The 27,021-nt window shown below is 49.7% G+C and overlaps 1 protein-coding gene across 1 annotated transcript; it reads left to right on the top strand.

The window, feature by feature from the left end:
* Positions 1-11,141: 11,141 nt before the first annotated feature.
* Positions 11,142-26,581, top strand: SASH3 (SAM and SH3 domain containing 3). The gene is made up of 8 exons (XM_008153901.3): positions 11,142-11,364; positions 18,927-19,022; positions 19,737-19,883; positions 21,273-21,414; positions 22,867-23,015; positions 23,148-23,357; positions 23,504-23,654; positions 24,850-26,581. Exons 1-8 carry the CDS (start codon positions 11,308-11,310, stop codon positions 25,038-25,040), a joined length of 1,143 nt encoding a protein of 380 aa, XP_008152123.1. The 5' UTR covers positions 11,142-11,307; the 3' UTR covers positions 25,041-26,581.
* Positions 26,582-27,021: the final 440 nt, after the last annotated feature.

Here is a 27,021-nt window from a genome sequence, read left to right as displayed (position 1 = left end):
CCTGAACAGTGATGCTGAATCATTCTCTCAGTATTCCTGGCATGTGGGAGCCCATTTAACTTTCCAAAGTACAGCCACAGTGACAATACTATTAAATCCTTCAGCATCCTTGGATGACCATTAACCTGTGAGGCCAGTGTCTGGTTTCCCCATTTTACAGATAGGAGAACTGAGTTCCAGACAGAGTGGGATCTGCCCAAGATACACAGTGTTTGGTTGGGACATGGTGGGACCAGAATGGGCCAACAGTCCCACTCTTTTGACCTTTGGCACCATGGAGAATCCCTTAGCCTACCTCCCAGCCCTCTCTGGCTCTCTGAGCCACTGTTGTTGGGGGATGGGGAAGGGTAGTTTTCTCTGGCCAGCCCAGCCGTTAGCCACCTGGGCTCACATCCTGCTAGATACTTAAAACAACCTGGCAACGAAGCCTGCATTTAGGTTTTGCATTGTGTCTGCTGTGTTGCTGGGGACTTCTCTTACCTGTGGCTTTTGTGGTGGGGGAGGCGGGGTAGGGGTGGGGATGTGAGGCTCCCAGAAGCTCACTTGGGGATCACATGTGCTTGAGAATGTGCCTGAGAGCAATGCGTGCAGTGTTCCTGTATTCCCATGCATGCCACGCCCAGCCAACTACTTCCTGAGCTAAAGGTCTTGGAGTTTTATGGAGGGGACAGCGGGGAGCTTCACACTGGGTATTTGTCAAATGTGATGCAGGAAAGTTGGGGCCACTACCTTTGCTCAGAGGAGCATAGTCTGGGAGAAGAGAGAGTCAAGCCTTAGAAGGAGAGTGCTGGGCAAAGGCACCAGGCAGAGGAGTCCCCCAGCTTGGGACCACCAGGCCTAGTTTGCCTGTGACAGTTATCACCAGCGATGCTTGCATTCAAGGACCCCAGCCCTGAGCCAGCCTCACTGAGGCCTCTAGCACCCAACAGTGGGCCTCTATTGGCTGAGTCATTTGTTCCTTCACATGTTCACCCCACAAAGACTACTAATAATAAAATTACAAGTTCCACCAATACCGTTGTCATCAGTGCTACCATCTATGGAGTGCTTAGTATGTACCAGGATCTGTGCTTTACATGCATTCTTAAAAAATTGTTTTTATTTTACTGTGGTAGGAACACTAAATGTGAGATCTACCTTCATAATAAGTGTTTAAGGGTACACTATTGCATTTTCTCACTTAATTCCCATGACCTATGAGAAGGTTCTTTTCTTGTCCCCATTTTATGAGGGGCTCATAGAGATTAACCAACTCACTCAATGTCACTCATCCAGGAAATGAAAAAAGCAGGATTCAAACCAGTCAGATGACTCTACAACTCTCAGAAAAGGGCGAGGAATATGGCTCACACCATTTCACAGATGAGAAAACAGGCTCAACCAGGATCAAACAGCTGGTGAACTGGGACTCAGACCCAACCACTGTTCCCCACACTATCCTGCTTCCCCAGTACCTACCCGCCCAGGCCTTTACCTTTGGCCCCTGACCCTTGCTCCTGGGGTTCTGGCAGGCTCCAGGTAGCAGGAGGGTCCTGGGTGTCTGACCAAGCCCCACTAGCAGGCCTTTCAGTGCAAGGTGGCTTACACGGTCCTCTGTTCCTCTCTTCAGTGCAAGACCTGGGGTTCCACCTCATCTTCTCCCTGTTACTTAACTACCCCCTCCAACCCACAATCTTGGGATTGGGAAGCCCCACCCCAGAAGCATAGCTGCAGAGGGGGCTGCTTCCACCCTAGATCCTCCCTTCCAGTGTCCCTCCAGGCACACTTACCATCCTGCTTTAAGGCTTACACTCTGGTTTAGACAGGGAAACATTCAGAGTCCACACAGCAAGGCTAACATAAACACAGGCACTTGACACATCCATTCTTATGAACTGAAGATAAATAAATGCCCTTTTGCCCTGCCGGCGTGGCTCAGTGGTTGAGCATCTACCTATGAACCAGGAGGTCAGGGTTCGATTCCTAGTCAGAGTACATGCCTGGGTTGCCAGCTCCATCCCCAGTGTGGGGTGTGCAGGAGGCAGCCAATCAATGATTCTCTCTCATCATTGATGTTTCTATCTCTCTATCTCTCTCGCTCTCCCTTCCTTTCTGAAATTAATTTTAAAAAAATATTTTAAAAATAAATAAATAAATGCCCTTTGGGCTTTGGTCCTTTCTTTGTCTTTATGCTAGAGGATGGGCTTACCAAACCCCTCATTGCCCCTGATTGCCACTGTGGAGCAGGCCATGGGGAAAAGCCCCTTTTCCTAAGAGTTAGGATTCTTTTCCTAAGAGCTGTGATGGCTATGTGACCTTGAGTAAGTCCCTTCACCTTTGTGGTCTTCAGCTATCCCTCCTATAAACAACATGTACCACCTGCCTCAGGAGGTTACAGTGAAAAGCCCATAAAATCTGAATGCGACAGGACCCTATAAGCCAGGAAGCGATGATAATGCTATTATTTGTCCAGTATGACTTCAACTCTTGCCTCACCTTTGGAGCTAGGTACGGAAAAGGTTTGGGACCCAAATTTTATTTATGTATTTATGTATGTATGTATTTACTTATTTATTTGTTAATCCTCACCCAAGGATTGATTTTTTATATTTTTAGAGAAAGTGGAAAGGAGGAAGGGAGGGAGGGAAAGAGAGGGAGAGAGAGAGAGAGAGAGAGAGAGAGAGAGAGAGAGAGAGAGAGAGAGAAAGAGTGAGTGAGAGAGACATTGATATGAGAGACACATCAACTGGCTGCCTGTCCGCACATGCCAGGGATGGAACCTGCCCTACCGGGAATCATACCCATGACCCTTTGGTGCTCAGGCCAACACTCTATCCACTGAGCACACGGGTCAGGGCTGGGACCCAAATTAAAAACTAGACAGGCTTTTGAGCAATTATCTAATTTGTGTTGTTCCAGCTCTGCTCCTTAGAGCCTGGGCTTCCTCAGAAATGTCACCAGGGCTGCCACAGAAAGAGCTCCAGCCAAAGGCAGCCCATATACGCTTCCTATCATATTGTATTGGAAGTAGTCGCCAGGCCAGCTTCATGGGCCATCCCCCTGTGCAGTAGTGCAGTAAGCACAAGACCCTGCACTGGATTTAATACTCTGCTGCCACCATCTTGAAGTTTTTAATAATTTTTGAACAAGGGGCCCCACATTTTTATTTTGCACCTGGCTCCACAAACTCGATAGCCAGTCCTGACTAGCAGCTCTATGACCAAGCAAACAAACAAACAAAAAGTGGGTTCAATCTCTTCACTGTACAAATGGGTAATTGTCAACAGCAGCCCAGAAATAGAATGGGACTTGCTCAAGGTCACACTACCCATTGGGGCCAGAGCTAAGACTAACCCCCAGTGTCCTGACTCAGCTTTGTGCTGGCTCCTTCCTGGCTTTCAGTGGATGCTTGTCCCTTCTTTACTGCCTCTGATGAGAAAATTAGGACCCAAGGAGAGTTGTGTGAGGTCACATATCTGTGACAACAGTGGTTATGATGGCATTGAGATACATTTCTTGATGCTTTAAATCCTTTTTGGAATAGGAAAGTGCATGGGTACGATGATAGATAGATAGATAGATAGATGCACAGATTTTGAATTGTTCATTTTAAAAATAGCCCGGCTGGTGTGGCTCAGTGTTTGAGCGTTGAGCTATGAACCAGAAGGTCATGATTCGATTCCCAGTCAGGGCACATGCCCAGGTCACGGGCTCAATCTCCAGTGTGGGGCATGCAGGAGGCAGCCGATTGATGATTCTCTCTCATCATTGATGTTTCTATCTCTCCCTCCCCATTCCTCTCTCTCTAAAAAAATCAATAAAAAACATATTAACAAAAAATAAATAAAAATTAACTGAGTCAGTCCTCACTCACTCGCCAGCCAGCTGGCTCCAGATCTTCATGGATTGGGACTGTGCAAGGGCGGGGCGGGGGGGGGGGTGGTGCATGGCACTGGCTAATCTTCACCCAGCTAAACCAAGTCAGCAGTGCATTTTACCAACTCACTGGTCACTTCCTCAAATCAGTGGTTGGGCACTCTTGGTGCCAAAAAATATATATATGAAAGATTTAATAGCAACTGTTTCCTCCCTGTTTATCCATCCCGGCCCTCCAAGGCTGTCTCAGCTGGGAGTGGGCGGTGCTCCCCAACCCCGCCCAGCCAGCCAACCCTTGCCCTGGGGCCACCCATCTTTTCACTTCCTTGTTTCTTTGTGAAACAGGAACTGAGCAAGTAGAGTAAAATGGGTAGTTGAGAAAGCCCCAGTGGTCCATGGCAAGGCCCTGAAGCTGAAAAGCTCATTTCCCTCCCTGCAGTCCCACATAAGTAGTTCTAGGTCCTCTTACTTGTTACACCTCCTGTGAATAGCTTGGCCTGAGGGACCCTGCCCTTGACAAGGTGGAGATACAAGGATATGAGCCACAGAATCATGGAGCAGTGATTCAGATGGGCCCCAGATGGGATATAGAAACAAGTGCCGAGGCAGGAGAAGAAACACTGGGTTGAGTCTGGAGTAAACTGATATAGAGTCACCTACTGGGTACCAAGCACCTTCCATGAGATGGGAACTGGGCTGAGAGTGCTCTCTATACAGGTCATCTGGGTAACTCTGGTTACTTACACACACACACACACACACACACACACACACACACACACACACACACGTTCCCCCTCCCCAAGCAAGGCTCACATGATCACTGTTAATGTCTTCACTAGAGCTCATTGCCCAAGATCATATAGCCAGTATGTGATGTACTAAGATTTGAATGGCATTCTACCTGACTCCATTTCTGCCAGGTCTTCTCCTGCTCCTTCTCTTTGTTAGAGCCTTAGAAAAGTGTCCCCTAGAGGCTGCTCAGCAGCCTTTGTCACTGTAACCTTGGTATAGAGGCCTAGACAGAGCAGCCCAATCCCTCCCAGTCTCCCATAGAAAGGGCCTCCAGTGAGTTTTCCTCTGAGCCCTAAAACCCATCCTCCTCTTCTGATAGTAACCGCCACAGCTGCCTGCAGGTGTTTTCTTGTTTTTAAACCAAGAACTTATTCAGAGATGACTGTCTCTCCCTCCCATCAGCCCCTGCTCCCAGGGGCTCCCCAGTGTCCCCAGAGCTGCAAGTTCTGTGTGTACTGTTTGTGTGCATGAGGAATGGACGTTTCTTACCCGACTCTCCTCTGCCCTCCTTCTCCCATCTGCACTTTTGCTCTTCTCGCACTTCCTGCCTAAGATTATCACCATGAAATCTGCTAACAGGTTGAGCTACCAAGTGGACTTCACCTTGGAAATGTCCAGGTGTTTTCAAGGAGCTATGTGGCTTCTGAGCATTTCTAGAGATGGGAAGATTACTATTTACCAGGGTTCAGGTGGTATCATTTTTTTAAAATACGTTTTTATTGATTTTTAGAGACAGAGGAAGGGAGAGGGAGAGAGAGATGGGAACATCAATGATGAGAAAGAATCATTGATTGGCTGCCTCCTGCATGCCCCCTACTGAGGGATCAAGCCTGCAACCCCAGCATGTGCCCTGACTGGGAATCGAACCAGTGACCTCTAGGTTCTTGGATCGACACTCAACCACCGAGCCACACCCAACGGGGCAGGTGGCACTATTTTAATATTGAAAATGTCTTCTTTGGAAAGAATGCAGTCTTCCATTTATCTGTTCCCCATCATTCCTGGCCACACAGAACACATTCCCTACACGTCAGCTGTTTGAAGTCAACTTGCTTTTCTACTCAATCCTCTAGGCCAAATACTACTGGTGTTAAGTACTCCCCAGGTTGACAAAGCCTCCCCTACAGGTCACCCTACTTAATCAGCCCTAATCTATCCAGCTATTTTGCATATGATGTGATTTCCAGATGCCCACCCCATCCTCTTTACTCCCCTCTGGGCCTACTTCAATGTGGCCCTGTGGCACCTAGTCTGGTACTTGACCAATGTGTCAATTCTCTCACCTCACCTCTTTTTTGTGTAACTCTGCATTAGAAACACTTGAGACTAGCTGTTGGTAGCATGGGCTGTAGACCAAGACCAATCCTATGTTTAAACTCTGCTTCCACCACTTCCTGTGTCTTGCAGTTTGCTGAGTCCCTCTGAGCCTCAGCGTCCCCCTGGAAAATGGGGCTAACAATGGTGCCTGCCTTATAGGGTTGTAGTAGAGTCCACTGTGTGTGTGTGTGTGTGTGTGTGTGTGTGTGTGTGTGTGAGAGAGAGAGAGAGAGAGAGAGAGAGAGAGAGAGGTGAGAATAAGAATAATTTGAGGCCCTGACCGGCGTGTTCAGTGGTTAGAGCATCAGCCTGCACACTGGAGGATCATAGGTTCGATTTCCGGCCAAGGGCACATACCTGGGTTGCAGGATCAATCCCCACCCCCAGTCAAGGTGCGTGTGGGAGGCAACCAATTGATGTTTCTCTTTCACATCAGTTTCTCTCTCTCCTCTCTCTCTCTCTCTCCTTCTCCCCAGTTCCTTCCACTCTCTAAAAGAAAAAAAATCACTGGAAAAATCCTCAGGTTAGGATTTTTTTAAAAATAATCATTTGGGAAAATTTTCCAAATATACGTACCCCTCGCTATCCAAACTCTTACTCTCTCAAATCAGCACTGTACCCATAATCTTCTGCAAAATTGGGATCTCTTGGGGGATGCAGGTGGGGTCCTGCTCTATATGAATGTAGCCTATGAAGACCCTGTGTCTGGCAACTCTGTGTCCCCCTTTGAGGGTTCAGATGGCTCTCACTATCAGTGGACCATCCCTCAACACACACACACACACACACACACACACACACACACACACACACACACACTACAATACTGGTGCTAAATTAAGGTTCTCTTGCCCCACATTTATACTGGTCACATCTTTGCAATAATAATCCCAATTTAAACTACAGTCATCCCTCTGTATCCATGGATGCTTGAACCCATGGATATGGAGAGCTCACTAAGGGATTTGAGCATCCTTGAATTTTGGTATCTGCGGAGGGTCCTGGAACCAATTCCTCCCCCTCCCCATACTGAGGAATGACTACTTAGCTCAGGGGGGTTCTGTCAGGATTAATGTAGTGCTTGGCAAAGAACAAGTGCTGGGCAAATGTAAGCTTGCTGCCTCACCTAGGATCAAACTCCCAGGTGCAAAGGATCTTGACAGCTGTTTCTATCACATCTCCTCAAGGTGCCTTAGCACAGCCTCTGCCCAAAGTTAGGTCTGCCAGCCCATTATCAACTTTGAGTTGGCCTTGTTCAGTAAACTACTGACCCGCATCATTTCTTTAGCTGAGGGCTCTGTGTACCTAGTATGCAACCTATCAAATGCAAATGTGTTGCCCAGAAGGAAAACCTGTTTTAAAATTGTTTAAGACCCATTAGCCAGCTGGGGCTTAACCTAATGGGACTCAGGCCAGAACAGTCTGCTGGAAGAGAAAAGTTGAGGAGCCCTGGACTCCCAGAAGGGGGTCTTTGGGCCAGTAGAGACAGATCTAAAAAAGCAATGGAGGGCGGGACTGAAAACACTGAAGGCTGGCCCTGACTGGTTTGGCTCAGTGGATAGAGTGTTGGCCTGCGGACTGAAGGGTCCCAGTTCAATTCTGGTCAAGGGCACATGGGAGGTGCAGGAGGCAGCTGATCAATGATTCTCTCTCAACATTGATGTTTCTATCTCTCTCTCCCTCTCCCTTCCTCTCTGAAATCAATAAAGATATATAAAAAAACAAACAAAAACACTGAAGGCTGAACTTCTCTCTGTGCTCTTCTCCGAGGTCCTCTCACACACCCGCCCCCGACTGCCTTTTCCCAGGCTGCCTGGTTAGGTGGCTGCCTTTGAAGACTGCGGTTAGAGTGTGAGCTCAGCAAGCTGCCTGGGCTGAGCAAACAGGAAGTGGGCACATCCTGTGCGCGGGCCAGAGACACGGAAGGTTCTGCGAGCGAGTGGCTCCCTGCCTGGCCACTCCTGGCTCCCAGCCCCCGTGCCCGCCCCGCCCTCCCCCCCTCCGCAGGCCTTGCAGCCCCTGCAGCCCCGGCCCTCACCCAGCACCCCATGAGGCTGTGCTCTGGGCCCCGATCGCACCACCCCCAGGCACCAGAGGCCCAATGGGTCCCCTACATCATTGTCAGGGCTCCTTCCCACACAGTGCAACCTCAGCAGTTTACAAGCTGGGCCCAGCAGACAGGCCCAGGCAGACAGCGAGGGGCTTTCAGGCTGGAAAGCGCAGGCCCCCAGGGAAGCAAGCCTATCTTTTCATGTGTCTGCCTGGCAGGCTGAGCCAATGAAGTGTGGTTTCAGCTTGGGGAGGACTTAGTCTTTCCTGAGTTCACCCCAACCTATAGATGGACGGAGGGCATGGGGCAGGCTAGAGGGTAGGAGGGAGGAAGTCACGAGAACATCTTGGGAAAAACGGAGGGCCAGCTAGGGATTTCACAAGTGCTACAATGCAGAGCTTTAAAAAGATGTACACTGAGTGCCCAGATTATTATGATCTCTGAACACATAATAATCTGGCCACTCAGTATATATCCTATATAATGAAAGGCTAATATGAAAATTGTCCCCTCGACCAGGAGTTCGACCAGCAGGCAGGCCAGCCAACCGCCCATGTCCCCTCCCCCTGGCCAGGCTGGCCGGACCCCACCCATGCACAAATTCATGCACCAGGCCTCTAATATATATATATATATATATATATATATGTATATATACATATATATATATATATACCAGGCCTCTAATATATATATATATATATATATACTAGAGGCCCGGTGCGTGAAATTCATGCATGGGGTGGGGACGGTCCCCTCAGCCCAGCCTGCACCCTCTCCAATCCAGGAGCCCTCGGGGGAAGTCCGACTGCCGATTCAGGCCTGATCCCTCTCACAATCCTGGACCACTGGCTCCTAACCACTCACCTGCCTGCTGGCCTGATGCCCCTCACTGCCCCCCTGCCGACCTGGTTGCCCCTAACTGCCCCCTTGCCAGCCTGATCACCACTAACTGCCTCTGCCTGCCAGCCTGATTGCCCCCAACTGCCCCCCCCCCTGCTGGCCTGGTTGCCCCCAACTGCCCCCCCTGCCGGCCTGGTCGCCCCACGCAACCTGCTGCTAGGTCGTTTGGTCGTCCCTCACTAACCCCCCTGCCGGCCTGGTCACCCCACACAGCCTGTTCAGTTGTTCATTTGGTTGCAATGGTCACTTAGGCATATATATATATATATATATATATATATATATATATATCCTGAGTGGCCAGATTATTATGCATTCAGAGATCATAATAATCTGGCCACTCAGTGTATACCTTTCATTAAAAAAAAAAAAGAAAAAAAAAAAGATGTATACCTTTTACTTCAGGATTCCCCTTCTGGCAATCTATCCTAAGGGGGAAATTGTGATTGTGAATATTTACCTTAAAGATGTGCAATGAAGAGTAAAAATATTTGTATATTAAGCCAACCTAAGTTCATCAGTAAGAGCCCAGTGAAATAACAATGTAGTTGAAAAACATTTCATAGTGTGAGAAAATCTTAATGATACTATGTTCAGTGTCACAAGCAGATACCAACACAGTTTATGAAGTATGACTTTAAATTTTTTAAATATTAATAAGTAAATAATAAAAACAAAATAAAATATATTAAAAGTTTTCTTAGGTATAATTGACCTACAATAAACTCACATTTTTAAAAATATATTTTTATTGCTTTCAGAGAGAAAGAAAGAGAGAGAGAAGCATTAATGATAAGAGAGAAGCATTGATCAGCTACCTCCTGCATGCCCACACTGAAGATTGAGCCCACAACCCAGGTATGTGCCCTGATTGGGAATCTAACTGTGACCTCCTGGTTCATAGATTAATGCTCAACCACAGAGCCACACCAGCCAAGCAAACTGCACATTTTGAAAGTGTATGATTTGAGTTGTGACATGTGTATACGCATGAAGCCATCACCACAACCAACATAGCGAACATATTCATCACCCCACAAAAGTCCTTCCTATCCCTACCCCCTAGCCACTGATCTGCTTTCTGTGCAGTATGACTTTTTTTAAGCACAAGCACGCACACACACATAGTTAAATGCTCAAAAACAGAAAAAAAAATCCTTCCAAACAGTATTGAAGAATGCTTGTTGAGCATGGGATATTTGCTGGTGGTGTGGAGTTACCTGCAAATGCTTTTCTTTTTCATGGTGATGGCTTTTGTGGTGATAAATATATAGGTGATGGCCAGAGGGTTTTTACTCTAAGGTGTGACAGCTCTGGTGAGGATGACTGTAGGCAAAGGGTGGTAACTGAGAGGTAAAGGCTGTAGAGTTGATAACTCTAAGAGTGATGATTGTAAGGGTGATGGCATCAGTGGGGGTGACTGGCTGTAGCAATAGTGTTTGTGGGGGTAATGGCTGTGAGGATGATGGCTGTGCAGGTCATAGTGGCAGTGATGAGGCAGATAGAGGAATATGGCTGAGGGGTGTTGACTATAGGGTAGTTTTAGCAATGATGGCTGTAGCCATGCTGATGCATGCAGTTGTAGGGATGACTTGCAGAGGTGATTGTTGTAGGAGTGATGGCTGTAGAGATGATGGTTTTAAGAATGTTGTGGGGATACTGACTGTAATGTCTGTAAAGGTGATAGTTGTGAGGAGGAGGATTAGAATGGTGAAAGCGGCAATGATGATGACTGTATGGGTGATGGCTGAGGGTGTTGACTGCAGGGGTGATTGCTATAGTGATGATGGCTTTAGGTGGTTCTGACAGCAGTGAGGATGACTACAGGGATGATGGTTGTAGGGGCAATAGTAGTGGTAGTGATAGAAGTGATGACTGTGATGCAAGATGACCAGGAGCATTGGCCCAACAGGCAAAGAGATGGTCCAAAGTCTGGTTTCTGGATTCTGGTCAAAGAGATAAGAGGCCTGAGTAAGTCATATAATGTCATGTTGATTGGCCACCTCTGGGGGGATGGAGCAGAAGGACTGGTGATGATTGACATGAGATGGCAGGGTAGGGACTTTTCTCTGCTTGTTCAACCCAAGAGCCGTCTGCATCAGAATCTCTAGAGACTGAAGCTAGGACTTCCTTCCTCCCTAGGGGCCGACAGGGGCTGCGATTGCTGTAAGAGCAGGTCACGTGGTAGGTTTCCTGTATGCTGCTGCCGCCGGGTGTCCATGGCCCTCACCCCCAAGCAGCTACTCAGCTACTGCAGCAGTCGGAGTGGCAGCCCGAGGTTCGGTTCATGTTGTGCTCCCTGGACAGTGTTGGTGAGGCTGAGCAAGAGGCCACCACATCTCGACACCTAGGAGAGTAGGGAAGGAGTGTCAGCAGGTCAGAAGACCATGTTGCGCCGCAAGCCATCTAACGCCAGTGAGAAGGAGTCCACTCAGAAGAAAAAGGTGAGGAGCACCTCTGGGAACTCACTTCTTCCTTCCCTCTGCTCTCATAATACAGCCCTTCGACTCATAGAAGTGGGAGGACCAAAGGCCATACCTTGATTCTGTAGGCAAGGGCTCCCAAGAGCAATGGGACAGAGGCCCAGAGGTTACTAGAATAACAGAAGTACTAAAAGAGACTTCCAGAATTCCAGAGATATGGAGTTACAGAATAGACTCTTAGAAGTCTAGAGTTATAGAATTTAATCCTACAATGATGGGATAGAGACCTTAATATTAAGGGCTAGAATCCTAGACTAGAATTTGAGAATCACAAAATGCAATTCTCAAGTTGAATTCAAAGACTGTACTTGTCTCTCCCCTACACTGGTCCTGCCACCGTTTCTGTGTGAGCATGGCCTCTCAAGAGCCATCTCAATCAAAGGGTCCTGCTGGGCCACCCCACTTGAGCCATGATGCTCCTAGGACCCCACTCTTTGGCTATAGCCAGATTCTGTTCACTTGGTTCAGTTCTGTGGAAGCTCCCCTGGCCCACTGGGGAGAAATTATTTGTTAAGAATGAAAAATGAAGCTGGTGAGATGGGGAGTAGGAGTGAGGGTTGAGGAGGAACAATCTGAAGGAGAGATTTTAGAGGCCAGGAATAAAAGCAGCTGCCATGGACAACTGAGGTATTCATATTCCTAGAGCTAAAGCCGATCTGGAAGATCCCTTGAAGACTCTGCCAGATCTAAGCTTCTCTAGTTGGATTTGAGGATTTCTAGACTTAATTCTTTGATTTGATTGTAGGATTTTCCCAGACAATCAGCAAGTACATCCCACATATCCAGTGGAATCCTAAAACAATCCCAAAGCAGGCCTGAACCAGGTCCAAGAGGTCCAGGCCTAGCCACAGGCCTAGGTCCAGGGCCTCCAGTCCCTCTGTTTTCCCCGGAGCTCAGCCCAGGTGCCCTATGGGGGAGCCCCCTGGTCAGGAGAGCACCTCCTAGCCCAAGACTGAGCTTCAGGTCACTGGTGTGTACATCCTGCCCCATCTCAGCTCCTGGGGTGGCTGCCATTTCCGTTTATACTCTCCTCACCCCAGTTGCTTCTGTAAGGTTGCAGTGGAGGTGTGTGTGTGGGGTGGGGGAGGTGGAATGAGATTTATGAGTTTTCCCACAGGCTCTGTCACCTGCCTGTTCAAGCCCTGCACAGCACTGGACCTAACAGACTTGCCATTGACTGTCTCTCTTCGGCGAGCGGTCTGCTTCCCCTTGCTCTTTGCCTAATGGGGATGGGAAGCCGAGACTGCACTAGACACTGCTGGGCCCCAAACCACAGGGTAGCTGAGCTGCAGCAAAGAATCTGAGAAAGAGCTGATACTTTAACACTAGGACCCTGCACTACCTCAGGCAGAGGTGCAAGGCGCACACAGAAGCCAGATTTCCCATCTTCTTTCCTCACTTCCATTATCCCAATTCTGTGTTTGGCCACTGGGCCTCTGGAATTTTCTTCAGGCTTTTCCCAGGAGAAGCAAGTCCCATGTGGTCCTCTAGGGGAAGGTGGTCCAGGCAAAGCCACTCCTAGCCACAGCCTGAGCCAGCCTTCAATGCCACTCTCCAAGCCTCAAACCTTGGAAGTACCCTTAGAAAAGCCAATGTATGCTTCCAGAAGGTGAAGACAGTATCTTCCCTGGGCCTGGAAGCAGTGGCTGGCTCTAGCACTGTGACCTTGAGAAAGTCCCTTCCCCTAGGAGGGTAAAGTGTCATGGTGGAGGAAAAAGCACAAAAACAAGCAAGACCTCTCTCTCCTGCCCTTGCTTCTCCTCCTGGGCCTGCCAAATTGAGAAAGTGCTGTGCAGGGGACAGGAAAACAGAGTTGGAATCCTACCAAGTTCTAGCTGTAGGACCTTGGACAGTTCATTGACTTTCTTTGGGCCTCAGTTTCCTCATCTCTGAAAAGGGGGATGGCTCCTGATCTGTCCACCTCAGGAAGTTACATGGATCACCTGGGACAATAAATGTGAGAATGCTTTGTCAAGTGTGTGCATGTGCATGTGCATATGAGGTGTTGCATCCTGTCAGCATGGGTGGGGGTGGGGAGCACACAGCAAAGAAGAAGCCCTGAAGTGGAGAAAACAAGATTTAATAGCATCAAGAGCCAGCACTGAGTGAGAGCTCATCAGGATCAGGTACCAAGCACTATGCTGTGCCCTCCACCCATCTCTTAGCTCCTTGGCTTCTTATGACAACCTTGTGAGTTAGGGGCAGATATTGTCTTTATTCCTATTTTAGGCCAAGACTCAGAGACTTACCCAAGGTCACCCAGTTAGTAAGCTACAAAGCAGAAATCCAAACCAAGATTTTTCAGTCTCCAGAATGTTAACCCTTTCTCCTTCTACTCTCTTAACCCCTACTGATTTCAAAAGCACTAGAAAAATGTAATGAGAATGAAAGACTGAACCCATCATTAAGAGAACTTGGCAGGGAAGATCCAGATGACTATTGATTGAGGGACTTTCCAGGCAGCAGAGGCAAGAGCAGGCCCTCTAGGATGGTGGGGTCAGGATGTGGCACCTATTGGTCATCATGGATTGAGGAGGCCCCTGAGTGGGGGTGGGGACATGCTCCTTGGCAGATTTTTGCCTCTATTGAGATCTCTCTCTCTCTCTCTCTCTCTCTCTCTCTCTCTCTCTCTCTCTCCATTCCCTATCATCTGTTAGGGTGTAGGAAGTGGACTGAGGTTTGTCCTGGGATCACACCCCTACTTTCCACCAGACCCCAAACCTCCTACCAAGGGAAATGGAGAGGAATTATAGTGTCTACGTGTTCCCTCCTTCCAGTCTCTCCCTGCTCCTCTCTCTCCCAATCCCAGCACACTACATCCCCCTGACTTCCTTCCTATGAAACACCTCTAGCAAGACATGCCTACCAGCATGCATTTTGTATTTTCAGTGGCTCCTCATTGCCCACAGGCTAATGCTCAAGTTCCTTGGCATAGCTGGCAAGGGTTTTCCATAGCCTTTTCTGCTCTACCTCCCATCATGTGCACTGGCATACCCACCATTCCATCATCACACTGGAATGTTTCTAATTCTCACAATTGTTTAAACCTTTTCCAGCAACTCCTGGAAAAATCCTGGCTCCCCTACATGGCCCAGCTCAAATCTGCCTCCTCCTCTATGAAACCCTCCTGAGCCCTTCCTCCTCCATACTCCCACCTTCTCTCCCTGTTGCTCCCTTCAAATGCCACCTGAAGTCGCCACTGCACTAAATTCATTTCGTGTGTGTGTGTGTGTGTGTGTGTGTGTGTGTGTGTGTGTGACTTTGTGAGCTCTGAGTGCAGCAACATGCAGTCTTCCAGAGTCATAGACATGGGTTCGAACCCCTGCTCTTTATTCTGCCAGATGTGTAACTGTCTAGTGTACTTTGTTTCTCTGAGTCTCAGTCTCCTGAGCTAGGAAGTGGGTATGTAAAACAGGGCTGTGGTGAGGTTGGAATGAGCTGGTACACATGAAGCACTTAACAGGATGCCAGGCAGAGGGGAGGTATTTAACCCCTGGTTACTGGATTCCCATGCACACATGGCCTGGTGCCTAGAGCTCAGAGGGTGCTAGGTATGTGACTGGTACAAGAATAAACTGAAAGCATAGTTGTGGAGATACCTAGGTGGGGAAAGCCAAGCTTGCTTAGGAGGCAAGGGAAGAAGATGGCGCTGTGAGGTCCTGAGAGGGTGATCAGGGAGGGCTTCCTGCATGGGAAAGTGCCTTTAAAACTGGATTTGAAAAATCTATTTATGATATTTGCACAAATAAGTGCATAAATCATAAGTGTACCACTCAATGAATTTCCATAATGAACATCCCCATGGAAGCAGCACCCAGATCAAGAAACAGAACACTTACTCTAACCGGTTTGGCTCAGTGGACAGAGTGTTGGCCTGTGGACTGAAGGGTCCCAGGTTCGATTCCGGTCAAGGGCATGTACCTGGGTTGCGGCCACATCCCCAGTGGGAGGTGTGCAGGAGGCAGCTGATCGATGTTTCTCTCTCATTGATGTTTCTAGCTCTCTATCTCTCTCTCTTCCTCTCTGTAAAAACTCAATAAAATATATATATATTTTAAAAGAAACAGAACACTTGCAACACTCCAGCAGCTTCCATCATGCCTCTGCCAGTCACTACATGCCCTCTTTCTCCAAGGGTAGCCACTAGCCTGACTTCCAATAACATAGATAAGTTTTGGCAGGCATTGAATTTTCTATATGAGGAACCATATAGTATACTCTGGTGGCCGGACCCTTCTGCTCAAACGTGTATCTGAGAGTCATCCATGTTGTTGGGGAGAGCTGTACTAAGCTCATTGCTATGTCCTAGTGCCTCGTGTGACTGCCACTACTCATGTATCCATTCTTTTTTCTTTTTAAAATTTTTTTCAAATATACTTTTTATTGATTTCAGATAGGAAGGGAGAGGGAGAGAAAGATAGAAACACCAAAGATGAGAGAGAATCATTGATAAGCTGCCTCTTGCACACCCCACACTAGGGATCGAGCCCACAACCTGGGCATGTGCCCTGACTGGGAATTGAACTGTGACCCCCTGGTTCATAGGTCAACCATTGAGCTTCGCCAGCCAGGCTCATGTATCCATTCTACAGTTGATGAGCCTGTGGGTTGTTTCCAGTTAAATTGGATTTTGAAGGAAGGGAGAAACTTCAGTTGAAAGAGTGAAGGATGGAGTGTTCCAGGTAGGAAATGCCTGATGAGAGCCTGGAGGTGGGTCAGAGGAAAAACTAAGCCATACACAGACATTTGGACATTTGCTGAGGGGTGGCTGTGTCAGGCATTCACTCCCTTCATCCTCACAGCAACACAGTGAGGTAGGTGCTCTTGTCTTCATCTTACCCATGAGGAGACAGAAGCCCAGAGATGTGAGGAACTCACCCAGCTTTACACAGCTGGTCAGTGTCAGACCCAAGATGTGAACCGTTGCCTGCTGACACCAAGTGAAGAGACTGGGGGTCAGGGAGGTTAAAGAACTCGCTGAAGATCACACATCCCAAAGTTGAACTTAGCAAGTGACACCTGACACCAGATAAATACTTATTTCTAAGAGGTCCACGAATTACCCTTAAACATGAAAAATAATGCTTGGTTCTACCACCCCCCTGGACAGGACCCCCAGGAAGACCTCCCCTCAAATGGAGGACAAGCATAAAATACAGAGGCTCAAGTATTTCAATTCATACCTGGGTCACTTCAGAGACACCCCAAGGCATTCAGGATATCTGCCCCTAAGATTGAAGACTGGCCACTCTGGTCGGCCCCCACCCTTAGTTACCTGAAGAACTGTACAGCCCTTTCCATGTTCCTGGGCTAAGGATCCACCAGCAGCACCCAAGTCCTAGCACCACCCTCACAGTTTCCTCCGCTTTTAGCTAAGGCTGGGCTGGAGGGGCCCTGAAACAAGGTCCCAGGAGCCAAAGGCCCCCTTCCCAGCCCCCAGACTGCAGATTAATGACAGGAAAAGGAAAGAACTGCGATTAGAGGAAGGCCTGGCAATGAGTTTACTCTGCCCCAACAAAGCTCACTTCTGGCCCCATGCCTGCCCTCCTGCTTGCTTTCCAAGCTTGCCAGTCCCTGGGGCTTCTGGGGCGACTCTCAGCCTCCTGGTCTGCAGACCAGGCCAAGAGGTGATGGAGAGAAGGTCACGATAGGCCCCATTGACCTATAAATAGAAGCCCAGTCTGTTGCCCACCCTCTCTCTGTTCCCTCTTTTCCAGGCAGTAAGAGGAGGAAGTCATCGGGGCAGCTGCATCCTAGCAATACAAGAGGAGGAAATCAACAGAGAGCAGAGAGAAGGAGAAAAAGAGGAAAGAATAGCGGGTGGGGAAAAACAACGAAGGAGGGTAGAAGGGATACATGGGAACCAGAGCAGCCACCCCACAGTCATGCTTGCCCTTCCCCACTCGTGGACCCCTTTTCTGGCTCCCCAACATAGCATGGAAGAGGCTTCCTGATGGAGGCTGCAGGTGCCCCACCCAGGAGGCCCTCGTGGTTCCAGTAGCTAGTTACTTGGCCTGACTGCTGACCCAATTTCTGGTCTGCTAGCTTGTTGCAACCTCTAGGACAGTGTGGCCCCTGACCATGATTGCTCACTCGCCTAGGGTCAAGACCCACCAAGAGAACAGAAGTGCTCCACTGCAATCCCCAGGAACTGGGGTCAGTTGTGTGTGTGTGTCGGGGGGCAGGTGACATTGCCCCTGCCCTAAGAGGTTGTCACTGGAACCCCCTTCTTAGGAAAGAGGATGTGAAACTTGCAGCTTTGTGCAGGTTTGGAACTTTGGTTCCACAAGCCCTTATCTCCGGTGTCTGCAGTCTATCCCGCTCTATCTGTCTGGCCATCTGTGAACCCTGGTTCCTGTGTGTATCTCGACTGTTGATCTTGATTCAGGCTTCTTGTGTTGAAAGCCTGCCCTCATTACCTGTCTGGCCCTGGTTCCTGCGGCCATCTTGGCATGTGCACACATACACAGTTAAGAAAGCTCATTTCCTGAAAACTGTCTCATCAGCACAAACAATAGGTCAGGCTGAAAAGTCCAAAGCCCAGCACCTGTCAACAGTAGTCATGTCATCACATTGGTGGCTCAGGTTAAAAGCTGAGGTGAAGAAAGAAAATGGCAGCTTTCTTTTACTCAATGACTGCCAGTCATTTGTGTCTCAAATCTGTGGGTACCTTCTCTGATGGCTTCTTTTGTTGTTGTTGTTGTTGTTAATCCTCACTAGAGGATATTTTTCCATTGATCTTTTAGGGAGAGTGGAAGAGAGAAGGAAAGAGAGAGAAATATCAATGTGAGAGAAATACATCGATTGGTTGCCTCCTGCACTCGCCCCAACCGGGGCCTGAGGAGCCTGCAACCAAGGTACCTGCCTTGACCAAAATCGAACCCAGGACCCTTTGGTTCACAGGCCAGCGCTCTATATACTGAGCCAACCCGGCTAGGGCTCCGATGCCTTCTAATGTGCTTTTCCAGAAAACCTAATGTCAGGTCTTACGGACTCCTGGGGGGAGTGTTTTACTCTTCTCAGGACAGATTCACCAGGGTGGGGGCCCTAATGTGCTTACTGCTGTCACTATGACAGCAGACCATGCTTGGAGCCTGCCCAGAGCCCAGAGTCCAGGCTGTGGGGTTTGGGAGGGTTTGCTTTGTTACATAAAGGCGACGCTATTGTTCTTGCCGAGGTATGTCTAGTAGAAAATATGTCTTTGACTCATTTAGTCTTTCATGTCAGGGTTCTGGGGACCAAACTTCAGGTACTGTGGAAATGTGGCCTTCATCTGAGGCATAACAGCCTCTTGACGTCAGGAGCTTGCTCTGGGGGAGGTATTAGAGGCCATTTTCTGCTGTTAAACTGGATGAAGCCAGTTATCTCCAAGGTCATCTTGGTGTTTTACCTCAATAGCCCTGGGACCTCAGGGCACATGTGGCTCTGTCCAGCCCTGGGGTGTGTGTATGTGTGTTAAGAATGGGAACAGCTCCTTATAGCCATTTTAGCACCACTGATTGCAACACCTCTGCTTCTTCCAGCTCTCACTGCAGCGCTCCAGCAGTTTCAAAGATTTTGCCAAATCCAAACCCAGCTCCCCAGTGGTGAGCGAGAAGGAATTTAATCTGGATGATAATGTGAGTTTCAGAGCTTCCTGGGAGTGGGGAGGCTGGCTGCAGGCCCTGGGCAAGGGAGTGGCTGGAAGGGAGAAAGGGAGGGAGGAGGGGAAAGAGAAGATTTTTACAAATTAAATCTTTATTGTTGAACGTATTACATATGTCCCCTTTTCCCCCCATCCACCCTTTCTAGTCTACTCCTGCCCCTGCCCCACACACACCCCAGGCCTCCACCACCCTACTGTCTGTGTCCATGGGTTACGCATATATGCATACAAGTTCTTTGGTTGATCTCTTCCCACCCACCCACCCCTGCCTTCCCTCTGAGATTCAACAGTCTGTTCCATGCCTCTATGTCTCTAGATCTGTTTTGTTCATCAGTTTATTTTGTCCATTAGATTCCACATATGGGTGAGATCATGTGATACTTGTCTGAGAAAGAGGAGATTTTAGGATTGTTGAGACAAAGTCTGCTTAAATACAGAAGGTTCACCTCTCCCACCCACCAAAATCCTGGGCCCCAAGAACTCACCTGAATCCTTTTCAGTTACAAATTAATTATCAAATTAATTACCCATTAATAGGGCTGAGGACAGGACTGGAACTAAAAGGTAAGGGGACAGGAACTTCCCATTCCCACCCCTCCATCCTCTGCTGGGGCCCAAAGGCCTCCTTCTATCCCTAAGTCCTGGACACAGGCAGTCATCAGGGTTCTTGGACTTCTTGTTGTCACAGATTCCAGAAGATGACTCAGGTGTCCCTACCCCAGAGGATGCTGGGAAAAGTGGCAAAAAGCTGGGGAAGAAGTGGAGGGCCGTGATTTCCCGAACCATGAACAGGAAGATGGGCAAGATGATGGTGAAGGCCCTGTCAGAGGAGATGGTGAGGCATGGGATCCAGGGGAGGGGTGGGGACAGGTCCCACTCTGACAAGGTGTAAGCATGGCTACCTTGACAGCCACTGCTCAGATACCATGTCTGAAGGCTCCATTAAATATGAGAAGGAAGGTTACGTGGGAGGGGAGCTCACTCAGCCATGGACAAGGCACCATGGTCCAGAGGGAATAGAATTAGGGTCTAATGAGGGATGAAAGTTGGAGTAACAGGAGCTTCCTGAGGAGGCAAACCTGAGGAAAGTGGGCCTCTGGGATTGGGAAGGCTTGATTCAAAGAGGGGCCCCTATGAGAGAAAATTTGAGAAGGCTGGCTTTGGCCCAAGGAGGGAGGGTATGACAGACATCTGTAGGGCAATCACAGCCAAGCAGCTGAAGTCACACAGTGATTCTGGCATGTTCTGGAGTCAACTAGTACTGGCTTATACCAGCTCAGAAAAGCAGCTGGCCAAATTTTCAGGAATTTTGCATGGAACATAACATTATTGAAAATTAAATGATATAAACTAAGAATTAAATAAATGATATTAAAAACAAAGGGACTACAGTCAATGCTCAAAACTGATCCCTTCCTAATTCTTGGACTGCCTTTCATTGTTCTCTATGCCCCTGAAGTTTTTTGCATCTATAGTCTCTGTGTGGAGGAAATAGCCTATGATGATGCACTGCTTGGTCAGTGACTTCACTGTAGTAGTCAAAAGTAGTGACTCTTCAGCACTACTGTATATTGGCCATGGTGGGGCGTATTAACAACACAGGGATTGATGATCTTTACACATAAAGGAGGAGTTCCCTCTTCATTAAGGTATGGTGCTGGGCGGGGGGGGGGCGGGGGGGCGGGTGCTTTGGAGTCAGGCAGACTTGAATGGGGCCTGGGGCCTGGCCTTGGGAATGTTCCTCTATTACTTCTTATCTGAAAACTTGGGGCAATCAAGTACTTATCCTCAAGTGAGGATTGAATGAAATGACAGCTGTGCTTGGCACAGGGGAGCACAGTCGAAGGTAGTAACTCTTCAGCACTACTGTCTGCGTGACTATGCCCCAGCGACAGCTCGGAGTCCAAGCTCTGGCACCAGCCTTCTCTGTATGTGCAATGGCTCTATCCACTGAGCCAAACCAGCTAGGGCTACAATGGCACTTTAAATGGACAGAGTATATTCACAGGGCCTCATTCTGTGGGATGGGCAGGGCAAGGACTTTTCATTCCCACCTTACAAAAGAGGAAGCTAGAGCTCTGAGAGTGCCATGCCTCCTGTAAGCTGGGGCTCCAGCCAGGGCCCAGTTCTCCGTCAAGCCCAAGCCTATTTCCTCTGCACCTGGGCTGCCCCAGTGCACCCCAACAGAGACTGCTCAGGGCTTCCTGTCACCCTTCCCCTGCAGGCAGACACTCTGGAGGAGGGCTCAGCCTCCCCAACATCTCCAGACTGCAGCCTGGACAGTCCTGGCCCTGAGAAGATGGCACTGTCATTTTCTGAGCAAGAGGAGCGTGAGCTGCCAGCACTCAGCCGCCAGACATCCACTGGTAAGTAGGGGAGGTGCGGGGAGTCTGGAAAAAAAGACTGGGTTAGGGCAGTGCCCATCATTGTCTGGGAGGGGCTAAGAGAAATGAACCTTTATGGCTTACCTGCTGGGAACTTTCCCAACCCTCTTCATGTTAAATCTTTACAACTTCATGGGGCCAGTACTATTATTATCCCCACTTTATTGATGTGAAAACTGAGTCTCAGGGAGGTTAAATGACTTGCTCAGGGTGACCCAGTCTTGAACTCAGTTCTGCCCTATAAGAACTCAGTTTGCTGTCCCCTAGCCTTGGAGGGCTCAAGGGCAGAGGAAAGCCCCCTTGCCTTCTTTTTTTTAAAATACATTTTTATTGATTTCAGAGAGGAAGGGAGAAGGAGAGAGAGATGAAAGCATCAATGATGATAAGAGAGAGTCATTGATGGGCTGCCTCCTGCACACCCCGCACTGGGATTGAGCCTGCAACCTGGGCACGTGCTCTTGACTGGAATCGAACCTGAGACCCTTCAGTCTGCAGGTCGACGCTCTACCCATTGAGCCAAACCGGCTAGGGCTCCCTGGCCCTCTTGAACCAGCCCACTTCCACCCTTCTAAGCAGAGCTACAGGTTCCAGCTGCCTGGGCCTCTGTCATTCCAGGCTGGTGTGGGGGTATAGAGCCTCCAGCTGTGAAGATTCAGCCTCTTGGACCCCAGACCTTGGATTGCTGAACTTAGGGCACCACTTGGCATCTTCTAGATGTCCATGGGGCTAGGCAGGAGATTCTGACAGCCTTGCCTAAAAGAGCGACTGAGACCTCTGGCACTGCCTTTCCCACCCCTCAGGCTAGTTCCAAGTTACCTATTCTTTCTCTAGTTCCCCAGACCTGCCTGACCTATCCCCCCTCCCCTGCACTGAAAGCCATTTAAAATAAGCTTCATCCTGCTCTTCCCTGAGAGAAAGACCCCATCTGAGTTTCCAGGTAACTGGACACTGCGTTTTATTAAGTAAAGAAAGTTAAATATTAATGAAGGGTGTGGCTTCCTGGGTGGAAGGAGCACTAGAATGGGAATCAGGAGACCTAGAGCATAATAGACCCAGTGCTGCCAATTATAAGATGAGATGGGCAGGTCACTTGGCCTGTCTGGCCTCAGTTTTCCTCATCTGTTCAGTGGGGTGTTGGCCCAATTGGTCTCTAGAGGCCTCCCAATTTGCCTGTTTTTTTGGACTCTGAGCCATTTCTCCTGTGGTCAGCTGTTCTCATGTCTAAAGCCTCAGAAGTGAAGCTGTGCTCCTGCAGGGTGGCCCAGGAGATGGGCCAGAATCCCTGCCACAATGTGAGACTAACCAGCACCTAGCTTTTTCCTCCACTGTGTAGCCCTGGGACTTCTAGACAGACTCCCTGCAAGGCACCTGCTGAGCGAGGCCCCAGCTGTCCTGGGACAAAGGTGACTCTCCTCCCTGCCCCATATCTTGCAGGCAGTGAGTTCTGCAGTCCCAGCCCAGGCTCTAGCAGCTTTGGAGAGGAGCCACCTGCCCCCCAGTACACAGGGCCCTTCTGTGGCAGGGCCCGAGTTCACACCGACTTCACTCCCAGCCCCTATGACCACGACTCACTGAAACTACAGGTAAGATTGGCTTCCAGGCCCCAGGCTGAATGCATAGAGGGGGGCTGGACTGAGTCAGGGTAGGACAATGTCAGCAGAAGCTGTGGGACCGCCCAGGCCTCTCTCTTAATCCACTCTGTTCTTCTCCCACAGAAAGGTGATGTGATCCAGATCATTGAAAAGCCGCCTGTGGGCACATGGCTGGGCTTGCTCAATGGCAGGCTGGGCTCTTTCAAGTTCATCTACGTGGATGTGCTGCCTGAGGAGGCTGTGGGGCCTGCCCGCCCCAGCCGTCGACAGAGCAAGGGCAAGAGGCCCAAGCCCAAAACTCTGCATGAGCTGCTGGAGCGCATTGGCCTGGAGGTCTGACCTTGGGCCTGCATTAGTGGCTAGAATCAAGGGACTGGCCCTTATCCCAGGGATGGTGGCCAGGGCACATCAGCTAAGTGGGGAGGGAAGGATTGGGGGGTTTGTAAACTGCCTAGCTGGTGGCCTGCCTCTGCCCACAGGAGCACACGTCCACCCTGCTGCTCAATGGCTACCAGACACTGGAGGACTTCAAAGAGCTGCGAGAAACACACCTCAATGAGCTGAACATCACAGACCCACAGCATCGGGCCAAGCTGCTCACTGCGGCTGAGCTGCTGCTGGACTATGACAGTGAGTAGGCTTCGGGGCTGGGTGGGGTGCCACTGGCGGTCCAGGGAGGGGAGGCCTCTGCCCCGGGGCCCTGTGCAGTGGGTAGGAAGGCACTTTCCACACTTATTTTATGTCTTGTTTTTTATTTTTTTTAATATTTTTATTGATTTCAGAGAGGAAGGGAGAAAGAAGAGAGAGAGACAGAAACATCAATGATGAGAGAGACTCATTGATTGGCTGCCTCCTGCATGCCCAACACTGGGGATGGAGCCTGCAACCTGGGCATGTGCCCTGACCTGGAATCAAACCAAGACCTCCTGGTTCATAGGTCGATGCTCAACTACGGAGCCATGCCGGCTGGGTCCCTTTTCACACTTTAATCGCAGTCTCAGGCAAAGTTTGCGGGGACAAGGGGTTTTAGGGATGATCAGGCCCCACTCCCTTTGGGATCCCAAGGGAGACTTAAGGCCAGAGAAGGTAAAGCAAGTACTCAAGGCCTCAAAGCTGGGCAATGACAGAGGCAGGTTTCGGGGCTCCTGGCTCAGTGCTGAGAAGTTTAGGTTCTTTTTTTAAAAAATATATTTTATTGATTTTTTTACAGAGAGGAAGGGAGAGGAATAGAACAGTGATGGCAAACCTATGACACGCGTGTCAGCACTGACACGCGTAGCTATTTCTGATGACACGCGGCCGCTGAGGTGGCCGCATGCCGAGGATGAAACATTTGCTGCTCATGAGGATGAAACATTTTCGAAATAATGTTTTTTCTTCAAAGTGACACACTACCCAAGTTATGCTCAGTTTTTTGGTGAAGTTTGACACACCAAGCTCAAAAGGTTGCCCATCATTGGGATAGAGAGTTAGAAACATCGATGAGAGAGAAGCATCGACCAGCTGCCTCCTGCACGCCCCCTACTGGGGATGAGCCTGCAACCCAGGTACATGCCCTTGACCGGAATCGAACCCAGGACCCTTCAGTCCCCAGGCCGACGCTCTATCCACTGAGCCAAACCGGTTAGGGCAAGAAGTTTAAGTTCTTGAGCCTGGAAACTACAAGAAGGGCAGAGATGGTGACAGGTGCCCAGAGGGAGAGACTGCCTACAGTGTCCCTACCCCCAGAGCCCCTATTCCCACACAGGGCTCCCTGGGGCTTCTGACCCACTCCCTTCCAAGGCCCAAGGCCCCATATTCCATCTCCCACCCTTGTTCCTGGCAGCCGGCAGCGAGGAGGCAGAAGAAGGTGCCGAAAGCAGCCAGGAACCTGCAGTGCACACCCTGTCAGACCCCAAGGGGGACATCCCACGTGACTCAGGCTGCTTCGAGGGCTCAGAGAGCGGACGCGATGAGGCAGAGCTGGCAGGCACTGAGGAGCAGCTGCAGGGCCTCTCCCTGGCCGGGGCACCTTGAGCGCAGGTGGTGGCGGGCCAAGGCTGGGCCCGAGCAGCACATTCAACAGGGATGGGCCCGGCCTCCAGAGGTGGCCCGGGCTAGAGGACTGTCAGAGGACTGGTGCCTAGTCTGGCCCTGCTCCCCTCCCCTCCCCGCTGTAGCACCAAGGGCCGCAGCAGCTGGCCAGGGCCTGAAGGCTTGGCTGGAGTGGATAAGGAGCCGCTGAGGACACACCACACCTGCCTGGCCCCCTCTCTCCACCAGCTACTGACAGTACAGCCCACTCTGGCCACGGCTACGGCAAGTGGGGCACCGAGGGATCACCTCACTCGTCCCTCAGCAAGAAGGCCTCCAAATCCTCCTCACTCCCACAGCACCTTTCCCTGTGGCACTGTTTCTGAAAAGGGACCAAGTATTTCATGTCTGTCTCAGGACCCTAAGGAAGTTGACCATTTAAAAGGATTCTAATTGATCACGGGGAAATCCAGATTGTCCCCAATAAGGTTTGAAGAGAGCAACATGTACCTTTCCTACTTTCCTTCTCCTTAACTTCCTGAGAGGTTTAGCCACTAAATCACTAGGTGACTCAAATCAAATGCCTTCCCCAATTTGGGTCTAGGACTGGCTGGCATTAGAATGGATAGACGCTGAAGGCTTTGCCAACTCAGACATTCTGTGACATTAAATGTCTGCTCTCCTGTTACCTGTGGCCCAAGATACCAGTGGGGCTTACGAAGGAGGCTGGGAGACCTCAGGCTCCCAAATGAAATGCCTGCTCCTGCTCATCAATTCTATACCTCCCCACATAACTCAGGCCACTCTGCAACTTACTCCAGCTTAAAACAATGCCCATACCTTATAGAGTGTGCACTCTCCCTTTCCACTCCTGGCCCCCTCCAATGACACTTCTCTCAAGGGTGATGGCAGATGGCCAGACCTGGCTTCCAAAGATAAAATGGTCCCTCAGAAGCCAGATGTAGTTGCAGGCCCTGACTTGGCTTCTTGTGTGGGTCCTTACAAGCCAGGAAAGCACAAACTTGACATTGGGGAATCCATTACCCCACTTTGCTTGTTAAAGGTTTTGATGTGCCCTGAGCTCCCGAAGGGGAGGGATAGTATCTATTGGTGGGGGGCCTCCCTTGACCCCAGTACCGAATCTGTGCTCTGAATTCGAGTAACCCTTCCCCAGGGCCAAACTGGCTCAGGGACAAACAGTGCCTGCTACATCTAGGACTGCTGGCTTAATGGACACATTTCTGGACCCACTACCAGGAACTTTGGTAAAGCTAGCTTGTGGCGGGAAGGGATTAGTGTAAATATGAGGGGGGTGAGGGGAGATAGGTTGGCAACAATAAATGTAAGTAGAATGAAATTATCATCTCATTATCTTTTTGTTTTGTTAATCCTCACCCCAGGATATTTTTCCATTGATTTTTAGAGTGGAAGGGAGGGGGAGAGACCAAGAGAGAGGAACATCGATGTGAGAAAGACACATGGATTGGTTGCCTCCCGAATGTGCCCCAACCAAGGCTGGGGCTCCAGCCTGTAACAGAGGTACCTGCCCTTGACCAGAATCAAACCCAGGACCCGTTAGTCCAAGGGCCGACCCTCTATCCACTGAGCCAAACTGTCTAGGACTCCATTTATCTTTCTTATGGAGAGAGGGTTGGGAGAACACACCAGTCTCCTTCAAAGCTGGACTCAGCACAACATCCTCCATTGTCCTTTCAGGGCCATCTGTCCCTTCCCTGCAGACCTAACACTTCAGTTTGAAGCTCTAGCTGGCTCTGCCCTTCCTGCTAACCAGCCCCCCCCCACCCCGCCCCCCCCTGATCTCAGACTCCCAGGGCCAAGGTTCTTGCTGGGGTCTGAGAGTTGGGAGTATCTTCCTAGAACTATTCATTTAACAAGAACCTTGAAGACCTCTACTCCAATGAGAAAGGGCCTGAACTGGGGGTTGTCCAGTGTCCAGGAAGGGGAACTTTGAATTCAGCTAGGC

This window comes from Eptesicus fuscus, chromosome 1 (genome assembly GCF_027574615.1).
Source record: "Eptesicus fuscus isolate TK198812 chromosome 1, DD_ASM_mEF_20220401, whole genome shotgun sequence".
Classification (NCBI taxonomy): domain Eukaryota; kingdom Metazoa; phylum Chordata; class Mammalia; order Chiroptera; family Vespertilionidae; genus Eptesicus; species Eptesicus fuscus.
This window is presented reverse-complemented; position numbering and strand designations above follow the sequence as displayed.